This window comes from Amblyomma mixtum, chromosome 3 (assembly GCF_055824585.1).
Source record: "Amblyomma mixtum isolate Tamu chromosome 3, ASM5582458v1, whole genome shotgun sequence".
Taxonomy (NCBI): domain Eukaryota; kingdom Metazoa; phylum Arthropoda; class Arachnida; order Ixodida; family Ixodidae; genus Amblyomma; species Amblyomma mixtum.
Window position 1 is genome coordinate 293,400,256 of NC_143014.1, and position 19,869 is coordinate 293,420,124.

At 45.4% G+C, this 19,869-nt stretch overlaps 1 protein-coding gene across 10 annotated transcripts in view; it reads left to right on the plus strand.

Annotated features, from left to right (window-relative positions):
- Window positions 1–19,869, plus strand: part of LOC149355191 (uncharacterized) — a 149,432-nt gene that overhangs the window by 79,788 nt on the left and 49,775 nt on the right. For 9 of the 10 annotated variants that reach the window (XR_016291478.1, XR_016291479.1, XR_016291480.1 and 6 more), the window contains exons 26-32: window positions 4,235–4,301; window positions 5,223–5,275; window positions 9,606–9,737; window positions 13,502–13,536; window positions 13,858–13,939; window positions 16,649–16,734; window positions 19,665–19,728. Coding sequence is in view for 7 of the 10 variants with exons in the window: in XM_089583688.1 (XP_089439814.1) it covers window positions 4,235–4,301; window positions 5,223–5,275; window positions 9,606–9,737; window positions 13,502–13,536; window positions 13,858–13,939; window positions 16,649–16,734; window positions 19,665–19,728 (519 nt within the window). In the remaining 3 variants the exon portion in view is untranslated. The remainder of the gene's footprint in view (window positions 1–4,234; window positions 4,302–5,222; window positions 5,276–9,605; window positions 9,738–13,501; window positions 13,537–13,857; window positions 13,940–16,648; window positions 16,735–19,664; window positions 19,729–19,869) is intronic. The other variant, XM_089583691.1, reaches the window with a different exon arrangement.

Here is a 19,869-nt window from a genome sequence, read left to right on the forward strand (position 1 = left end):
GCGTCTGTTTGGCGTTCACGAAGCATGGGCGCATACGTCAGCTCACGCACAACGTTAGCATGTCGCCGACACGCACGGCAAGCTAAGTGGGCTGAGCCAGCGGGCTTGCTCCGGGCGAATGACAGTCGCAGGCATGCGCGCAGCCCGTAGGCAGGTTCGCGAGTGGAAACGCAAATGTGCGATGACACCGCGTGCTTAGGGAGCTCGGTGAGCACAGATGAAGCAAGAACGCAAAACACTCTTTCGCGTCCTTTCTTCGTTTGTGTTCGAGGCGCAGTTCAAATGAACTAAATGATATATGCATTTCCTGCTTCCTGATAACGTCAAGCCCTTATTTCACATTTTCGAGCCATCGTTGCCCAATGGAAGCAGGCACGTTGTTTTATTTGGTCCTAGCCATCTGTTGGAGGGGCCAGTGCTTAAGCAAACATCGTTTTGAGCTTTGATAACGTCTACACGTTGTATCACTGTTATCTGAAGAATCCGAGCGATGCACACCAGAGCAGGCTGGTGATATCTGGCTGAGGATGATTGGTTTGAGACGATGTGTTTTTGAGCATATCCACTATACAAAGATAGCTGTACTATCGCGCTCAATAGGAGTAGAAACGCCCGACAGGGTGGCCGCAACGGTTCCCGAAGCACGATGGGCCCAACATACGGCGCTCTTGAAATGAAAGGGAAAGGATTGTGCCGTTCTTTGCCTTGTCTGCTCTTAGCACGACTAAAGGTCTCTTCGATTTGGCTGCACTTTCTGCACCAGGTCAAGGAGTGCAGCACTTTATCCGTTTTGCCACGTGCCTGCTGCACTTCAGCCTTCATTTTGCAGAAGTGCCAGCCTAGTGCAGCACGAGTTCTTGGCTGGCTTGCACGCTTGGAAGTGCAGCTGTAGTGCAGCAGTATGGCCGTGCCCATGTGCAGGAGGTTAGAGAAGTGGAAAAGATATGAGTGTTGTCTTAATGAAACGGTTTTTTTCTTGAAAGGAGGAGGTGAGTGGCTGTTTGTGGCATCATAATTATAAACTTAAGCGGTCAAGTCAAGCAGCATTTCAGCGCACATTGGTAAATTGTCTGTGTGTATACATGCATCGGCTTTTTTTTTTTTTTCAGTGTTTCCTGGGGCTGGTTCATGAACAAACTTCATTGTGATTTGCTGCTTGAAAATTCTTCTCGTGGTTTGGGATTTTGGCGGCCGTTGATGTTGGTGGCACGCAGAGCGCTGTAATTTGCTGGCAACGGCCAGGTTAGCAGATGACCAGGCATGCACTCGATTTTTGGAAGGAGCCAGTGCCGAGCTGTGCTTGAACTGCCTGAATTGACGCTGCATGCTGATGGCACTGCCACAGAACTTCACGGAACTAGTGCAGCCAGATTGAAGAGACCTGAAAGTGTTATCGCTTCCCAGGAGCATGCGTGACCATTTGCACGCTGTTATACTTACATGCTTTATGCAGTGCAAGGCATTTCTTGCTATTCACCTCGTTTTGTTCTCACCTGCTTGCACTGATTAAAAACTCGCCCCAAATTGTGCTAAGATCATAGTATAACTGGAGCCACTCTTTAATTGTGGCTGTATCGGAGAAGCTGAGTGCATTACTCGAAAATTTTCTTGTGTTCCCGGAGGCAAGCTGATGTTGATTGTGGAACTTTCCGTTAGGGTGTATTCTTAGTGCCAAATTGCTGAAATGACAGGGTGGTTCGCGTATATAGTTAACAGCATCATACAAGCATACAGAGACGAAGATGGCGTTGCCGATGCCCCACATGACTGGCACTCACAGGCTACTACTGCCAAAGGGGATGCAGCTTTGATTGCGATAGTGTACACAAAGCCATTCAGCACCAGCCAAGGGTTTGGTGGTGGTGCAGGTATTTCTGCCTTTTTTTTTTTCAATTGTTTTTCAATTGTGAAGAGATTGTTAGCAGAAGGCGACCTAAAAGTTGGGTGACTGTGCAGGAGCCATGTTTGTGTCAAGAAAACAAAATAGCTCACCTGACATTTGCTAATGAGCACAGCGACTGTATCGTTGACCAATGCAAAGACTGTTGTGTTCTCAGATGAGTCCACCTTCACCGTCGCCTGGGATCAGAAGCAGGAAGTCTGCTGTCTGAAAATATTTCAGGTGTGGCAGCGCAGCTTTCACAGCTGTTAAAATCCCATCCCTATTTGAACCTTTGCCACTGTACAACACGCTTGTAAGTGGCTGGTGTGATGCATGCAAAGCAGTTCCAGCAACATCGGCGTAACTTCGCACTTGCGAAAAGAAATTCATTTAATTGTTGGCACCTTTAAGTGAAACTGGTCAGCTGGAGTTCCAGGTTGTAAGTTTATTTTGGAGTATGCTGGCATCCGGAACCGTGGAACTTTTCTGCTCGACATATGCTTTTCTTGAGACAACCAGCTTCTATTTCATTTTTCTTGTGGAGGTAATCAAGCCTAATTGAGCTGAATAGTTGTATCACATAAGCTGCACAAGTATACCAAAGATCACATACTTGCGTCACCACTTTTTCTTCCAAGTGTGTATCAAACTGGCCCTGACATAACAAACTTTGTGGCAGGTATGATTGTTATGCAGTTTGGAAGCAGTAAATGAAAAATTGACATCAACATAATAACTTTTAAGGTGGCGCACATGTATATTATTTTCTCATGGCACATGAAGGGCTATTCACTACGGGTAGGTAGGTGTTTGATGGGCTTGAGTTACAAAGATGGAAGCAACTGCCAGAATTTGAGATATATAGACCACACATTTATTTATCACTTGATAACTCAATTAATGAAACAGAACAGTCTGGCATCGCACGGTGCATTGTGATGGCTGGGGTCGGATGCAACTCGGGAGTGTAGTGGCAGAGGAGGCCAGTGGCGTCGAGCAATTCTCATGACATCACTTCCCATTTCGTGCAGGTGCCATCTACTATTTCACCCTAGAAGATTAATGAACTGGTCACCACCATTTGCTGGGGGGCCTCCTTTTTTATTTTGGGGCATTTGCCTCAAAATAATAGTTGCAGAACTTGACATGCTGGTTTTCCTTAATGCATTTCACCAATTCTGACTATTTCTTCAGGCACTATGGTGGAAGAAATTTTTTCTGGTTTGTCTTAAGTCATTTGTGCTGGTAATTAAGTGCACTCATTTTTAATTGAGTGGATTTGATGCAGCTTGCAGCTTTGCGGCTCGTACATAGTACTTTTGGGCACCAAATATAAGAGCACGCATTCTTAGCAGCATTGCCGCTTATCAGGCATTCACACAGAAAGGTAAAATTAGTAGCTTCAATTTTGCCTGTCTGTTGTGGCTGATTGGGAAACTTTAATCCTTTAAAAGGATTTAAAAGGAAGATTTAAAAGAAAACCTTTGTTAATTTTTATTTTTTTTCAGGATGAATCAGCTATGTGACATGTAGATTGCCATATGGCTAGAGCAGTTACATTATTACTGTGGGGCAGGCCCAGAAGCATGTGATCTTAAAAGGGCCAAGAAGTATCTCTCTGCACTTTTTCTTTAGTTTCACTGAAACCCCCTTGCCTTTTTTGCTGTGTTGTCACAATGGCCCGTATTCTTTCAAAGCATGTAGAAAGCTGTCATTGTTATGCCTGCTTATGCAAAAGAGAACATCCTTGAGTGCATTGTCAAAAAAAAAAAATCTCACCTGATTGGTTGAACTTTTAGAGCATGATACATGAAGCACAGAGTTGTGCACGTGTGTACAAGGGCTCCACTCAGGCGGCCACATGTTGGAGCTGTGCGTGCCAGCATAGAGGAGAGGGAGGCGTTGTGCAAAAAGAAACTTGTGTCTAATACAGGCATGTAGCAGGGCAAGGGGGCGTCTAGGGTGTTTGCCACCCCCCCACACCCCACACACACACATACAGACACTGAAATCAAGCCCGCCCTCCAACCTTTCCGGCAGTGCGTTTGTTGGGCATGTACTGCCCAGTACCACTCCCCCCCCCATGAATAAAAGTACTGCCAATGTGCTAGATCTGATCAAACTGCTCTAGTGCCCTCTTAAAGCCTGTTTGCCACCAGCACATGTTGCCTGCTATAGGTGTTGCATGATGTTGTGCTGATTTTGTGTTAGTTGAAGGTAATCTAACTCATTGCTAGGCAGGTTTAAAAATCGCCACCAATTGTTAGAACTGACTGAAAATGCTGGCTGCTTAATAATCACCACAACTTTGGAAGGTGGAATAATTATTGGTGTGAATGTTGTCTGTTGCAGCTTGCGACAGTTGCACGGCGGTGCTCTGCTGAGCAGCAAGGCTCTCACATGGACGAAGAACTCCAGGGTGAGTGGCCGAGCAGTGCCAGAGGGATGTTTGCCCACTCTATTTCACCCTCCCTGCATTGCGAACCTCCTTGTTGGAACAGGGCTGTCCCGCTTTTCAGACTGGTTTCGTTGTACCTCAACAAAAGGGGGGAAGATGGTTTCTGTCACTTTGGAACCAGCCATAAGTGGCATGAACTGAATTTTGGCATTCCTTGAAAGCGAAAATGTATGCTTTCTTGCACAGCTGGTGTTGTGAAATGTGCCGTTCACCAGCCAGTTACTCTCTGGAAATGTTTACATTAAGGGGGCTCTGAAGGAAGCAAGAGCATGCACCTGGCTTCACACTGTGCCATATTGTGGTCCACACTGTTAGTTGTGGCATGCATGCCTGGGCAAAGAAGCCATGCACAGTGAGCCAGAACAAAACCAAGGTCCATACAAAGGTGGAGGGCTTCCTTCCGTCCGTTGACATTTTTGGGCTGAGGAGGCACTGTCCCCCTGCTCTTGAGTATATACTGCATGCTGTGTTTCCATTGTGTGCATGCACTTATGGAGGAAGCTGGAAGGGATGACCTGAAATTCGTCACATGGTGCACATTTCTTCGCAAAAGTACAACTAAAAGCTTTTATGTGTCACCTACTTTTAAGGGGAGCCCATCTGTATGGCGTGATGAGTGCTGTAGCCACGCTTAAAGTCTCCCGAGTACTTTGAGTGTTTTTTGGATAAACACGGTTTTTTCTTTGTGTGCGCAGTGATGTGAATGATGTTCACATTCTGGTAGACAGTTCCAGTCTGTGGCGAAAGTGTGGCTCGTGAGACTTGTCTAGTACTTGACTAAGGTGCAAGTGAATAAGAAGCATTACATTTCCCACACCGTTGAGGTTATGTCTCCTAAACTTCTCATGGGCTTGGCACTAACTGCTCTGCTGATCGTTGCAGCTCTGGGACTATGGGAAGAAGACATGACGGAAGAGCAGAAGGTGGAGTTGTTGGTGAGTAGTGACAAGCTAACAAACTAAACTCGGCTTTTTAGGCTTTGTAACCTTCCGCTAATTCTCTCTTGCCTTTGGAGCAGTTGTAACAATTGGCAGTCTGATTTAACCTGTTTACTTATTCATGTGCACTGGCACAGTGTTTGACGGTCATCTTACAGTGCAGTTCCTCATAGCCAGTTACAAAAATGACCTTTAGTACCGTAAATTTGCCTGCAAAACCATCATTTGTGTGCTAGGCTCACTCAGTTAACACTTTTGTAGATGGAATATGATGCAAGATGAATAATGCTTTACTACTGAATTTAAAAAATTTATTATTCAAGGATCTTTTTAAGCACAAGCATGCAGTATTTTGAAAATGTTGCAGACACCTGCAAAGCTTCTTTTACCTTGTTGATATACTTTTACACATTCAACATTTGTTTCCTGCTGGGTGTTCAAGTCTTGCATGTTAAAGGGGCTCTGAAACATCTTCCGAGAAGAGCACATAAACTCTCTCAATCACTGCATGATGTTGTCATGCACACCTGAGCCAATAAACTTCTACATGCAGCAGAGAACCTACAGTTGCATGTGATAGTTGGAGAGCCCTTTCTGGTGACTTCGTGAGTCTTGTGCCCTCCTCTGTTTCATGCTCCTGGGTATGCCAGTTAAGATTTGGCTATTAGTTGGATTCTTTCAAATGTCATGTCATACAGCCACCATGGCCACGGCCAGTCAGCTGCGTCACTCCAGCAGATCAGGAAGCCCCCCCCCCCCCCCCCCCCCCCTCTTGGGGAATCCCCGCACGCGGCGGTGCTGGCGGAGGATCACTCACCTTTAAGCGTGCAAAAAGTGATGAGAGGAGAGGGAAGCGCAAAGATGCTGAAATTCAAATTTTGACTGCAGTTGAACCTCGTTATAACAAAGTTGAAGGGCCTGACAATTACTTCGTTATAGCCGTAGCTTTATTATAGCCTATGTTGATAAACCGTCCAAGGGGAATTGTCATTCCTTCGTTATAATGAGGTTTGACTGTGCAGACAACTTCTACAAAGTGCATTAACAAAATTCTTTCTAGAGGATATCCGTGGAGTGACGTCCTTTAACGTGCCAGGCATACCGCAACTTTGAGAGCGCCTTTCAGAGCCCCTTTAAAATGCCACCCCTCAAATCATTCAAAATGTATGCCATGAGTTGCCCTTGTTTTTGGGGTTTATGAAGCGTTTATGAAAAGACATTTTTTTATCAGCTGCTTCCCTTTGGTAAAATGTCAAGGAGAACAGGGTAATGTGGGCCTTAATTTAGGGCTACCACTTTCAGTCAGTCTGTTCGGAACCTTAGTATCAAAAGCTGATAAATTTCTGTCGACTTTTGTGGTGGGAAGCCATATCACGAGAACAGTGTCTGCAGTTGGAACTGTTTTAGATTATTGAGGTGCAGCATAGAGTACTGGGGTATCAAGGCAAATGCATGCTAAAATGCTCAACTCGGCTAGGAAGGGAGATCTTACATTACAACCTTGTTGTGGAGTAGGCCACATGAAACATTAGAGCTGTCCACTTTTTTTGCCTTAACACAACACTTTTTTTTCATCTTTGAATAAGAATGTTGTGTCTGGAGGCCTTTTCATCCGGGGGGTTGCCTTCTTGACTGCTGCGCATGCTGAAAACAGGGAATCGGTTTCTTCTTGTGGGGAGGATCCTTGTGATAGAAGCTGGTGCATGCACTGTAGTGAGTGGAGGACTGCTGTCTAGCTGCTGACCTTTGAATGGTTCACACTTTTGTGTGTGTGTGCCTAAGAAGAATTGTGTAGCTTTTGGCCATTGCTCTCTCATTTAGTCCAGGTTTGTTTTATGTGCACATTGAGCTGACTTTTCAAGACTGCATTGAAAAGTGGTGTACAGTCGTCCACACACTTGTCTAGAGCGCTCTGACAGTGCACTCTGCTGTGCATTTATGACAATCACCATTGCTCGGCGGGCCCGATACAGCTTCTAAAGGTGTGAGGAATTCAACACTTAATCATGGGAATGTGCACACGCAATAAGGTAAGGTTTCGAGCTCTAGGCCACTCATAAGTGAGTGTCAAGTGTACGCCCCGTTGCATCGTTGAGCGCTCTAGACAAGTATGTGGTTGACAGTACACAGCATTGGTAGTTTTTTTCATTCATTCGGGTTCCGGTAGTTTTAATGCAACAGAGATAAGGAGCCTGTGTTGCACAAGAGCCAGTTGCAGCGGTTGCATCGGCGTCTCTGTCACTGGTTGCGAGCAAAAAATCCATTAAAAAAATCCCCAGGGAAACACTCCAGGTGGGCCACCGAGGTCACGTGACCGTGTGGCATCACCACAACTCTGCCCACCGGATAGTGAGCAAACTGCCCACCGTGAGAGGTAGCAGTTAAATTATTGATTGGTTGCGAGAGGTCGATCAGGAAGAGCAGCCTGGGTCTCACAAGCCTCACCGGTGCAGTGGCAGCACGTGCCATCGCAGGGCAGTGGCGCATCGCTTGACCGCTGCAACACTGCGCCAGAAGTGGTATGAGGACTCCCAGGGATCTATGACTGTGCAATAGAGAATGGCCAAATTTTGCATATATGGAAATTAACCCATTGATGCTATTGCATCATACCCTTAAGGCAGAGCTTAATTGTCCCAGATTATTTTGTACATGTCACTGTCAGTGCTTTTGGCTGTGAATTTTGCATTCATTTTGCTACTGTGCATCTACTAGTTGGCACATCGGCTTCCTGAAGTGCTGCTGTTCCGTAAGCAACAGAATACATTGCGTTTTTCACTGCCACTGGTGCCACATCAGTGAAGGAGAAAGTGTGGGTGAGCAGGCAGCTGATCACAGTTACACTTTTAAGGTGTTTACACTGTGCTGTGTAATACACTGAACACGGTGAAAGCTCTCACCTTGCCCGCACTATCTTTTCCTGATGCCTAAGGCCTACAGTCAAGTCTAATACCTGCAGACATTGTGGCAACTTGGGCTACCTAATGATCGCAGCAAGCACACAGTCACATGCCTGCCGCTAGTCATGCGATGACGTGTAACACTTAATCTGTGGCCGTCATATAACTGGTCATGCGAGGGTTATGTGGCCGGATGTTGACGGTCTGTCTGCATTATGAATCTTCCCAGGGGGGGGGCTGTACGTAATACCTTTTACTGTAAGAAGAAAACTTACCCCACAGAGGTGGTCTGTGCATCAATACAAATTTCATATTTCTTTACCTTATTTTATAGTTTTCTAAGGCAAGACTTTTTTTATAGGAACCTTACAGTGTACTTCAGTCAAATTGTGTCCCATATCAGACTGCAAGAGTGGGGTGGACACCAATACATTTTTTTTTTTTTAGGGTTGCGCCTGGTTTCTAAAGGGTGTCTATTGTGATGATATCGTGTAATGCCTGAACGTTGCAAGAGATCTGTAAATATACCCTTTCTGCAGCTGCTCTGGGCATTACCCTTCTAGATATGTGCTGCCGTGGAACTTCATTTATATTGTAGTGCTGACTCATATGCGTGTGCTTTATGCACCGGAAAGGGCATTTGGTGCAAGATGTTCTGCGTAACGATGCTGTGAAGTCTTTTTGTTTGTGCACAATAGGTGGAAGCAGCCTGGAAATGTGCATCTACATGGAAATCGGTGGCATCCATTACTCTGGGCTGATTGGGGCAGCAAATTATTTGGGCAAGGGCAACGAACTTGAAGATACGTTTGTCAAAGGACATTCGGAATGTTTGACATAGTGTCATGTTTGCAACAATGCTTGTTTGCTTTGTTTTCATAGGGACTACAGCAGAAAGTTATGTGGGGCCTCTGAGTTTCCGATGCAACACTGACCAGCCTGACTTTCCTCCATGAGTTTTGTTTGGTTCATGCAGATGCTTGAGTAACATATTTATGTCCTTGCTCAGCGTGTGTGACCTTGTTTGTTCTCAGAGTGGTTGACATAACAGCCTACCCACTACAGTTGGTGTGGGCTTCATGTTTTGAGCACATTTCCTTGCTTTGGGCATCTGTGACATTGATGTGTTTTAATTGGGGTTTTGTTAAACATAGCTTCATCTCGCAGCAGTGTAGATTTACGGCAGTGCGGGCAATTGAACTTTGCTGCGATACAGCGCTGGGCATCGAGAAAATCTTGTGTGGAAGTCACCAAGGCCAGCTGGTCAGGGGTAGTTTGATAACTTCTACTCACTAGCATTGAGGCAGGCTGGTTGATTTTGGCACTTGTTGCAGCTGCATGCCTGAACTTAAAGGCATGCAGATTGGAGTGTGTTTGAAGGAGTGAGTGGGAGAAAATGCTTACTGCTTTTCCCCTGTGCTGTGCAGCGGGTAGTGGCGGCGTCCAAGGAGACGGCGCAGAGGGAGGAGGCCGTGCGGAAAGGTCAGTTTGTTCCAACTCAGCCGGCTGTCCTAGCAGTGCCAATTGAGAGCAGAGATCAGGCATATTACGACCGGATGGTAATTTTTTGTTGTCTCTTTTTTTCTCTGTGTAGCAGTTCAGTAATAGTGTTCAGTGTACATTGTTCTGTTTAAGTTGGTGGTAAAGAAGTCGAGATACTAGGTTTCGGTTGTGTCTTGTTTGCAGTGGTGATCACATCATTAGTAAATATGGTTTGCTCTGCAGAATCTCTGCACGCCTGGTAAATAGTTTATTCCATTTTTTCTCCTTATACAGTCAACTCTGTTTGAGGTGAACCTGAAGTGACCAAAAAATTTGTTCATCTTATCAGAAGTTCATCGCGACAGAAGTGCTGCAGAAAAAGATATGTGAGCATTCTGGGCACATCCAAGTATATGTTACATAAAGAAAATGAATATTGCAGTGAGGGGATAATTGCAAATGGAACATATATGAGCAGTGAGGACATGAAGCAAAAACCATGTTATCTTACTTGAAAATTGCATTGGTTTAGTTTTTTTGGCATCTCTTTTTTCTTGGTATCTTTCTTCTGCAGCTACCGCTATTTGTTTTTGTTTTTCCTGATGAGATTTTTTTGCAGCTCTGAGCGGCTGGGAAGCCGTGCGCCTCTCTCTTTATCTTTCTCCTTCCTCAGTGCAACTGTTATTAACTCTATTGTTGTTATTGATGCCACTATCTGGCAACTTCTGCATCGCAAAAACGCGTGATGCAGTGCAGTGTTGGCTGAAAATTTGGCTGCCAGCTGTGTGAGCCCCTAGTCAGTGGGTGGGTACACTCCGCGCTTGTGCGCCCTTTGGCCCACCCAAGGCAATGCACGGCATGTGACGTGCGCACGATACCAAGATCTCGCATCTCTGCACCACACAGAGGCAGGAGGGAAGGTGCCCTGCCTTTTCAGCATCGGCAGGAAAGGTTCCCAGCAAGACAGCTTCTCTGCACAATAGCGAGAACGTGTGTGGAAGCTGTCTTGTGAGAGCTATCTTGCATGGAAGTGCGTTAAGTTGTTTCGCATTGCTCGACAGTGCCACGCAGACACCCCGCAAGTGCCGTTGTGCGGGGCCGCTGCTAAAGTTCGTGTTAACCGAAGCGTGCTCGAAACAATTTGCGTGGAGGGGATTCTTTTCATGTTGAATCTTAAGAAAGCCAACCAAATGACCTCACATTTTTCATCTTATCCGAGAAATCGTCTTAACAGGAGTCTGCTGTATCTAGTTGTGTTCTGTTTTCAACATCTGGGATGTGTCTATGGCATCACATGTATGTGGTCACATGAGGGACGCAAAAACTGTAAAACGTTGGCTATTTGTTTCCTCACTGTCATTCCCACTCCTGGGGCAGGTTGACACAAGAGTAGGAGTGATGGAAACTTACAAGGCTGCAGTTATATTGGGGTTTTTATGCCTCACGGGACCTTAACCACACCTTTGAGGCAATATATGCAATTCAGCTGTTGGAACCAAAACCAGATGTACATCAAATAAAAAATTCAATTTTAAATTATTTAGCATACAAAGAGAAATTCTACATGGTGGTCATTGTGAACTTAACTTGTGCACCATTCTAAGGGAAAAAAATAAACAAAAGGTTCTCAGTTTTCAGGCATTTTTGTTTTGGGTGAACGGTAAAACAGGGGTTGTCTGTAGTCTTAATCGTCCATACTACATTTAAACAACTCTTATTAGTATCCTGACATACTTTTTTAGCACTTTTATTTTTGGAATATTGTGTAATTTTTTCATCTTAACATGACAGCTTGAAAACAAGTAAAAGTGTCTCAAGTGTGAATAAAGCAGAAAGGAAACAGTTTGCAATTTACATTGTGCAGTTTGTTTCCTTTTAGCTTTATTCATACTTGATACACTTTTGCTTGTTTTCATGTTGTCATGTTTTGATGTAATCATTGCTGTGGCTGCTGAATTTTTTTTTTGTAGTCATGGAATGGCTCCATAGACGATAAATACATTGCTCTCTGGAGTAGTGTGCAAAAACAAAATAGGTGGGTAGGTCATGCTGCTGAACCTGGCTTGCAGGATATAAGATCGAATTGTTCTGTTTCTCCTAACTTATACCATTTTTCTGGGAGGCACCTTTATTGTGTGACAGTCCTGGTGAAATCCAGTTGGTTCTTCCTGGTATGCTAAAGGGTGGCAGGGGTAGTGGGGTGTTTTAAGAACTTCAGTTTGTATTCATTCAGTTCTAGAAGCTTGTCCATACATTCCGGGCCTGGGGGTGTGAGGCATGAAGAGCAGGAACGCACAGGCAATCGTCCACTGTGATAGCTTTTCCACAGTGCATTGGTGCAGGGGGCGAAGTATCAAAAAATGAGGTGAACACAAGACATCTAGCCTGCTTTTGCCTTTGCCATCGCCGGACTTGTTCTGTTGTGAAGTTTGTTCCATATTAAAGACTGTGCAAATGTGGACAGAAGTCTGCAAGCTTTCGAGAAGCTTTTGGTATCTTTCCTCAATGAATGCTGCCCAAATTTTCAGGGAGTGGATGTGTCAGCTTTTGTTCTTGAGTCACTGATCTTGGTGGCTTTGAATAATACAATTTTCTGGACGAAATGTTTTCTGTTCCATTTTTTTTAAACATAGCAGTGAGGTTCCACTTATTAGATGAGTTTTTTTGATCGAAGCCCAAGAGAATAGCAGTGGAGACGGGCAAGCAGTTTATGAGCAGCAGTTTTCTGAGATTTCCAGTGACTACTGCAAAGGGCTGAAGGTAAAATAGTGTAGCATTCGAGGTGTATTAGCTCATTGTGGTGTTAGCTGCGATATTCTAAGAGCTCTTATGCCGTAAAGAGGAGACACCAAATATTTGGATGAATGTTTTTTTTCTTTGCAATGGTGCTCAAGACTAGTATAGATAAGTCATGATGTGGAATTAACCTCTGCCAGGTGAATAATTTATGATGGATTTTTTTTTCTTGTGTCATTTTGGTTTCGGTTTTAACAGCCGAACGATGGCTGTGATATGACAGACGATTGGAAGTTACGTTAGTCATGCAAAAGCTTCGATGTAATCGTTACTTGTTCATTTCTTTTTTGTGATTCCAACTCTTGGATAGGCTTGCGTAAGAGTTGGTGTTGATTAAAATGAAGAAAGCACCGACATCATCTGATAAATCACAGCCACTGTTTGGCTGTTGTAACCGAAACAACATGAGAGAAGAAAATTAAATTACAAATTATTTGTGCCTTGCTGATGTAGTCTATGCAGCTGTCCATGTTTTCTGATGTGCTCCGCATCGTTCCAAACAAAGAACGCATATAAAATTTTGAATCTTTACTCCTTTGAGTGCTTCCTATTATGAATGAAGCAGTGAAGCAAGCACATCATGGCTGAAAACATTGCATAGTATATATTCTGATGGATGTTAAAGTAAAAAAAAATGCATAATTTTTACTAAGTGCTACTACTGGTTTACCTGAGAATTGTTTCCAGAGAATAAATGAGTCAGCTCACTAAATCACTTCATTATGGAATGCTTTCCTGTGGTAGTCTTTGCAAACCAGCCTTGGGGATTTGTACATAAAGACAGGCATGAAATGGGTCTTCAGGTTTTCCCGGGATATGTCATCTTTGTGTCCATTGTGTAGGAGTAGTGTCTAGGTAGCAGAGCTCAGGCAGTTTGTTCTTATCTTCAGAAAAACTGACTTGAATTTGCTTGATGTACTAGTGAGTTGCATTGGCTGCATGGCTCGCTATCGTTTTAATTGTTTATCCGTAGTTGTTTGTATCCATCTTGACATGAATACTGTCTGCGGCCTACACTTAGCTGCTCTTTCTTTTTTTCTTGCAGAGTGCAGCAAGGGGATGCTACCTAACGTCACCGGAGTGAGTAGTAGCCAATGGGGGGGGGGGGGGGGGGTTGCTTTGTCCTCTGTGGCTCATCCATGTAAGGCTTGGCTAAACTTGAGCAGCATTATTAAGGGCCCAAGCTTGCAAAACTTCAGTACTTGTTAAATGCTACCAGCTGTAAGGCTGTGCCAAGTAGAGTAGTGCCAGCTCTTAATTTTTTTGTCCCAATTTCCAAACGCCGAATGGTGGTAACAGCCACCTACAATCGCGGAAGAACTGTGGTGGCACCTGGTGTGCGATTGTGTGCTTCTTCTCCTCCCTGAGCATTCTCCATAAAAGCGGCAACTCTGTGAGCAGGTGCAGTGATGATGATGAGTGGCCACAACCAAGCAGTACCAGGCAGTGCAGACCGTACAGGCGGGAGCCACTCGCAGTCAAGGTGAGGGGTGCCTCCCATCTTTTCGTCAGCTTTTCCGAGGCTTCCAGAAGCTGTTGTTATTTTGCACTGTCTGTTTTGCGGGGCTCAATCCTGTTTGAGCCTTTCTAATGCTTCAGCAACGTTAAGCGCACTACGTGAGGTTGCTGAAGTACTTAACCTTGCACGTAAGACTGTGGAGGTGAAGCTGAAAATAAGGGCTCCTTAACTCATCAGCCTGGTGTTGATTCCCTGTGCAGTGATGCCAAATGCATGTGCTGTGTGGGCCACCCTCTTTCCCTGGCTGACAGGCTGGGAACAGTGCACGTTGTGCCTGCATTTATGCTCCCTGATAACTTTGCTTGGCATATGTCATTGATAATTGATCGCTCTAATAGGCATAGCACTGTTTGGAGGCTCCGCTTTTCTTGCATGGTACTTATTGCGGCTATGTATTTTAGGCAGGAGTGTTTAGCAGCCAGTGCTGCTTTCATTCAGTTATTCACAGCAGCATCACTTAACGTGGTTGTGGAGTATGTCTGGTTAGCCAGAAAATGTTATATGTAAATGTTATATGTGTCTTTAACCATCCATAAAAGGATTTGGTAATTATCACTCATCTGCATTGAGCTCTGTGCTTCTGCTAGTTGATTCATGTGCATCTTGCAAAAATTGCATTGTCGTATATAAGATAGAGTAAGTCCTGCCAGTTATTGGGGGGGGGGGCAGGACCAAAAATCTTCTCCCTTCTGAAGATTTTGATCACGAAGGATGCATTACAAACAACATGGTGTGGCTCAGAAGCAAACCCTTTGGGCTTTAAACTCTTGACAAAGAGGGTACCATAGCAAGAAAAAAAAAATGTGGTGCCTGCTGAGCTTGTTTTTTTTTTTTATCTGGTTCTGGTCTGTCTGCTGTATTTAACTGTTTCTGATGAGGAGGGTGCATGTTAGAATCTGAGAAGTTCAGCGCATGGTTCGTCATTGGTGCGTATGCAATCTGCTGCACCATTCAGACCAGAAGGCCTGCACCCTCAATGTGCTGTGACATGCAGGAGATGACTCAAAAGCATGACACTTTCTGGCTATACTGAAGTCATGTGCTTTGCGATTTGGGCTTTGGATTCCTTGCTGAATGTTTGGCTCTGAAGCTTTGCCTTCCAACATCTCATGCCCCTTCAGTAGTATTCGTGCCTGTTTAAAATGCAGCTCTGAATGCAGCTCTAGGCTGTTTGAATAAAAGGCATAGCCCATTCTGGTGGGCTGTTAGGAGTGACAGACTTCAGCTGTTCTTGTATGCTCTCAATCAGTGTTGAGAATGACAACATATTGGGTTCTGTTTTGCTGGAATTGGAATTTCGGCGCATTTTGCTGCTGGTCTGTGAAGTTTTCCCTTTTCACTTGCTTTCAACCAGTTACTACTTGTGCTCTTTTGCACAGATTTTAAGTTTGAGGTAAAAATCTCATACAAGCTGAGAGTTGGAGACAGTGTATTAACTATGACCGTATTCATCAGACAGCACGTTATTTGTAAGTGCATATTATTTTAAGCACAGTCCAAAGTGGTACGTTTAGCTCGTACCTAATTGTGTCATCTGAACTGTGTTGTGGTTTTCGGGGTAAGCTGAAGCTAAGACCCGCTCTAGGTAGTGGCTCAGGCTGGGAAGCAAAAGTCATGAGACAAAAGGCAAGGGCTAGATGTGTAGCAAGTGCTCCATTAGAGAAATGACAAGCTGAAGTGAGAAAGCATGTATGACCCAAGGGTCATACATGCTTGCTCAGCAGACTTTGCTGTGCTCGGCTAAACCAGAGTGGAATAATCATTGGGGCAACAGTTTGCCTATTATTACTCATTGCTTCATTTTCTTTCTGTTACCAGCTTAGGGTGACGGCAGCAGGTGTCAGGTGCTGTCCACCATGAGCCACTGTCTTGTAGCGATGCCTTGTAGTGGTGACAGCAGACAGATAGAGGCACAAGCAGTGTTTGCTTGAGTGAACCTGTACCATTAAAAGGTAGAAGCTCAGGGGTGACAGTAGTGACATGCGCTCATGGTAGTCAGGATCAGAATGACAGAGCCTGTTGGCCACATTCTGTTCAATGGTATGGCACCCCTACATGGTTGTGAGCCTTGGGCACATTCTAATAGTGTCTATATGGCCATACACCAAATTGCTGTATGTGTAGAACAAAAGGATGGTAAGGGTGTGTGTTTGTGGCAGTGCACTTAGCATGCAATTTAAAGGGTAAACAAAGCTTGCAGGAGAACTTTGTGCACAGTCTAATATTGACCAAGTAAATTTTCTAGCTGCTGACATTGAAGCAGCAACAAAAGGTGATAAAGTGGAGCATGTGTCTTAGACTGCAACTGTCTTGGTGCAGTTCTTGGAGAGTGTTATTTGTGGCTGCAGAAGTCTGCAGTGTGAGTAGACAAGTTATATTTTGGAAGCATGTAGCTGTTGCATGTGTGCTGAGCTACCGCTGCTTAACATGCCTTCAAAGCTGAACATAGGCCTATCAGCTTCTGAGGTTATTGCTTGTCAGAACTGTTACTTTGTCGAAGGCTAGAAAACTGCAGTGATAGTGAGGCAAGCTTCAGGGCAGTGGCTCCCAGTTGGCCTCAAATGCAACAAAGCCGTGGCATTACTTGTACATTTTCTGCATTATGTGAGTGTCTGTCACTGTTTGCCTGTCAAACAGTGATTGAACTCGGAGCTGATGGGTTGGTTGTTGCAGGTGCCAGGACGGAGAGTGTACTGTATGGATCAGCATCTGAACTTCGAGTGGGGACCGGATGATGAGCCAGAGCTCGTGGACACGAGGTGAGTTGCAGGTGTGATGCAGACAAAGGCTGCACCTTAGTTCTCTCGGAGTATTTCCTCCTCTTATGTGTGCTTAGTGGTGAGAACTTGGGGCTTTCTGGTTCTCCGATGCTGCATTGACAGCCCTCTACAGTTGGACATCAGACAGGAAGGGGAATATGTAATAAGGCTTGAGTTGAGCTAGTTGCCGCATCTTTATTTGTTAGAAAACAACAGTGCTACAATGCAGTCAGGTTGAAGTGCTCCTTCCAACTGCAGCAAAACTTTCTGTTCGGAAGGTTACACCGTATATACACTACACAAGGCAAAGAAAAAACCGGAAAAGCAGAAACCCAGCTATTTGCAGGTTGCATGGAATGTTGCTAATGGAAAAGGGCTTAATGTGGGGGTCCCACACTTTCGCGGCTGCTCGCCGTTTTGCACAGTATTTGCGCCGCCGCTGTAGTCCTCTCGTTTGAGGGAAAAACAACCTCTAGCTCATTAGAAAGTCCTTGGCTGGTTGGTCTGCCAATACCAGGTGGCAGCCTCTTCTTGCCCACATCACCGGAAGAGGTGTGGCTGGTCTGAAGAGCAATATCTACAGCTGCTGATAGCATGCTGTGGCATATCTGCCTAGGTAGCACTAATTCCAAGAAGAAAGATAGCGAGGCAGCCCGTGACATGTGCAGTGCAGGTTTTGGAAGTGTGAAAGGCCATTTTGTACATCAGGCACGCCTTGGTGCGTTGTTTACACCAAGGAGACGTGTAATGACAGCGTTCGGAATGAGGAATGTGGAGTGGAGCCTTGTGGCTCTTGTGCATCATTTCATCTCTTTGCTGGTGGAATGCACTTCTAGAAGCACGAACTGCCAGCTGCAGTAAGGCGCGCACTTCACTGCCCATCTTGTAATTCTCTTTCTACAAATTTTGGCTCACTGCATCCATATCACAGTAGATTCATATACAGTTAAAGGCGCACTGAAGAGGAATCTGAACTCGTCTTTTTGCCACGGGAACTCGATCTTCACGTTCCCAGCATTCTTAGAAACTTCGATTTATTGCCCTGTGAGGCAGATTTCTGTAATTAAATTGGATTAACGTCCGGCTCCCGCGTTTCTTTTTTTAATTCCCCGCATACCGTGGGAGGAGTCGATCAACGCATGGAGTGCCTTTTCAGGCAGTCGCGTGGCGACTTTGCTTTCACTTTTATTTTGTTTCTTTTAGGTTTCCGTGAATAAATAGGTCTAGTCAGAGACTACATATTTGCAAATTAGGCACACGGAAATAATAAAAATACGCATGGCCTCTTTGCTTTTGCCGATCACTACGTATCACTCCATCGGTGGCAGAGCAGCCAGCCGCCACGGGATTGGTTTAAAGGTTGGTCGACTCCTCCCACCGTTTGCGGGGAATAAAAAAAAGAGGCGGGAGCCCGACGGTAATCCGATTTAAATTGGGGAAATCGGCCGCACAGGGAAATAATTTGAAGTTTCCAAGAATGCTCGGAACATGTAGATCGAGTTCCAACAGTAAAAATAAGAGTTCAGATTCCTCTTCAGTGCACATTTAAACCTTGATATACGAAGTTGAAAAAAGTCTGGGTTTTTCCAGACTCTCCAGTTTTTTCCAGATTTCCAGACAATCCAGGTTTTTTGTTACATGCAGTTTACATGAAAAGGCCCGAAAGGACAGTGCAGAACGGGAACAAAATAAGAAAAAAATCTGGGTGAAATCACTGTGAAAAAATGTACAGAAAACCCTCATTACTCGAAGTCTTAAGCACAAGAAATGTTTCACGATTGCGCTGATAGCGTGTCTGCCGCAGCAGCCGCTGCCACCTCCACTGGGGCTCGTGCAGCACCGCTACAAGTGGGAGAGGCAGCACAGCCACCGAGCTAGTGGGGGGCATGCGCGGTTGCACTGCCATTGTAGACCGGCTGCGGAGGCACACACTTTCTCCCCTCATGTTCCCTCTCTCGGTCTGCCCGCCACTGTTGCCCCAGGAAACGGACCCTTCGCCTTGCATAGCTGGTGCTCTCTGTCATCCCTACGCGCGAGTCCCGACGCGCGAGAGCTATCAGCATCGGAATCATGCGGACAACCGTACGGCGGTGATGGGGCGCACTGCTCGTGCCGTTTCGTTTTTGCTATGCCCTATCATTTTTCACTGCTGCTGAGCATGAACTCTTGTAGTGCCACGTGGTGTCACATTCCAGAGGCGAAAGCAATGCAGATGCGCCGATGGTGCTGGAGCACGACGCATTATCAACTGCGGCCGCTAATGAAATATATTTTTTAATAATACCCACAAAATTTTAATTTAAATTGGCCAGTCTTAAAACCGTGTATATGAAGAGTTTGACTAGCTTATAAAATGTATGAATAAATAAATAAATAAATCTGCGCATAGTCTTGAGTTCCGGTCATCATATTGGTGAAGGGGGATCTATCAATCAACATCTTTTGTTGGGATATGATTGTGTTAGTACTAGTAGGTGGGTGGGTGGAGGGGGGCAGAAACCACCAGGGGAGGAAACGTTGGGGGGTGCCTCCACTGCCCCCCTCCCCCCCCTCTGACCACACTTCTTGAAAGTTTCTGCCCTGGTCTCACCTAATCACAGGGACAAAGAGCACGTCAATTACCCTGGCCATTGTGTGCACCGTTCCAGCCTGTGGGCCGCCATGTCGCTGTCTGGACTGGTTTTTACACCTGGCGCTGCTACCCTGAATGTCGTCGTATTGTTCATTAATCCACTGTGTGTCCCTGCTGCATGCACGATGGCTCGGCAGCGCTGTGTGCAAAAAAGCAGTTCAGCCAGCGACATGGCGGCCCACAGGCTGGAAAGGCCTGTTATGCCAACTTTGAAGCCAACCAGTGCTGTGCAGTTGGGTTCATCCAGCACTGTCATCTGAGTATTTGCAGTGTGCTCATGTTATCCTCCTCCTTGCAGACTGTCCCGCCTCAAGATTGATACCCAGCCAAAGCCTGTGCCTGGCCCCAGTCGTGTGTCCAACGTGAGTGCCACAAGGCTGACCCAAACACTGTGTTCTCCCCCTCGGGTCCATTTGTGACCCTGCAGATGTCGGTTGGGTTGTGGTGCTTTCGACCCAAGCGCAGCCGAGCCATGCTTGGTGCTTTTAGCTGTGTCTGAGGAA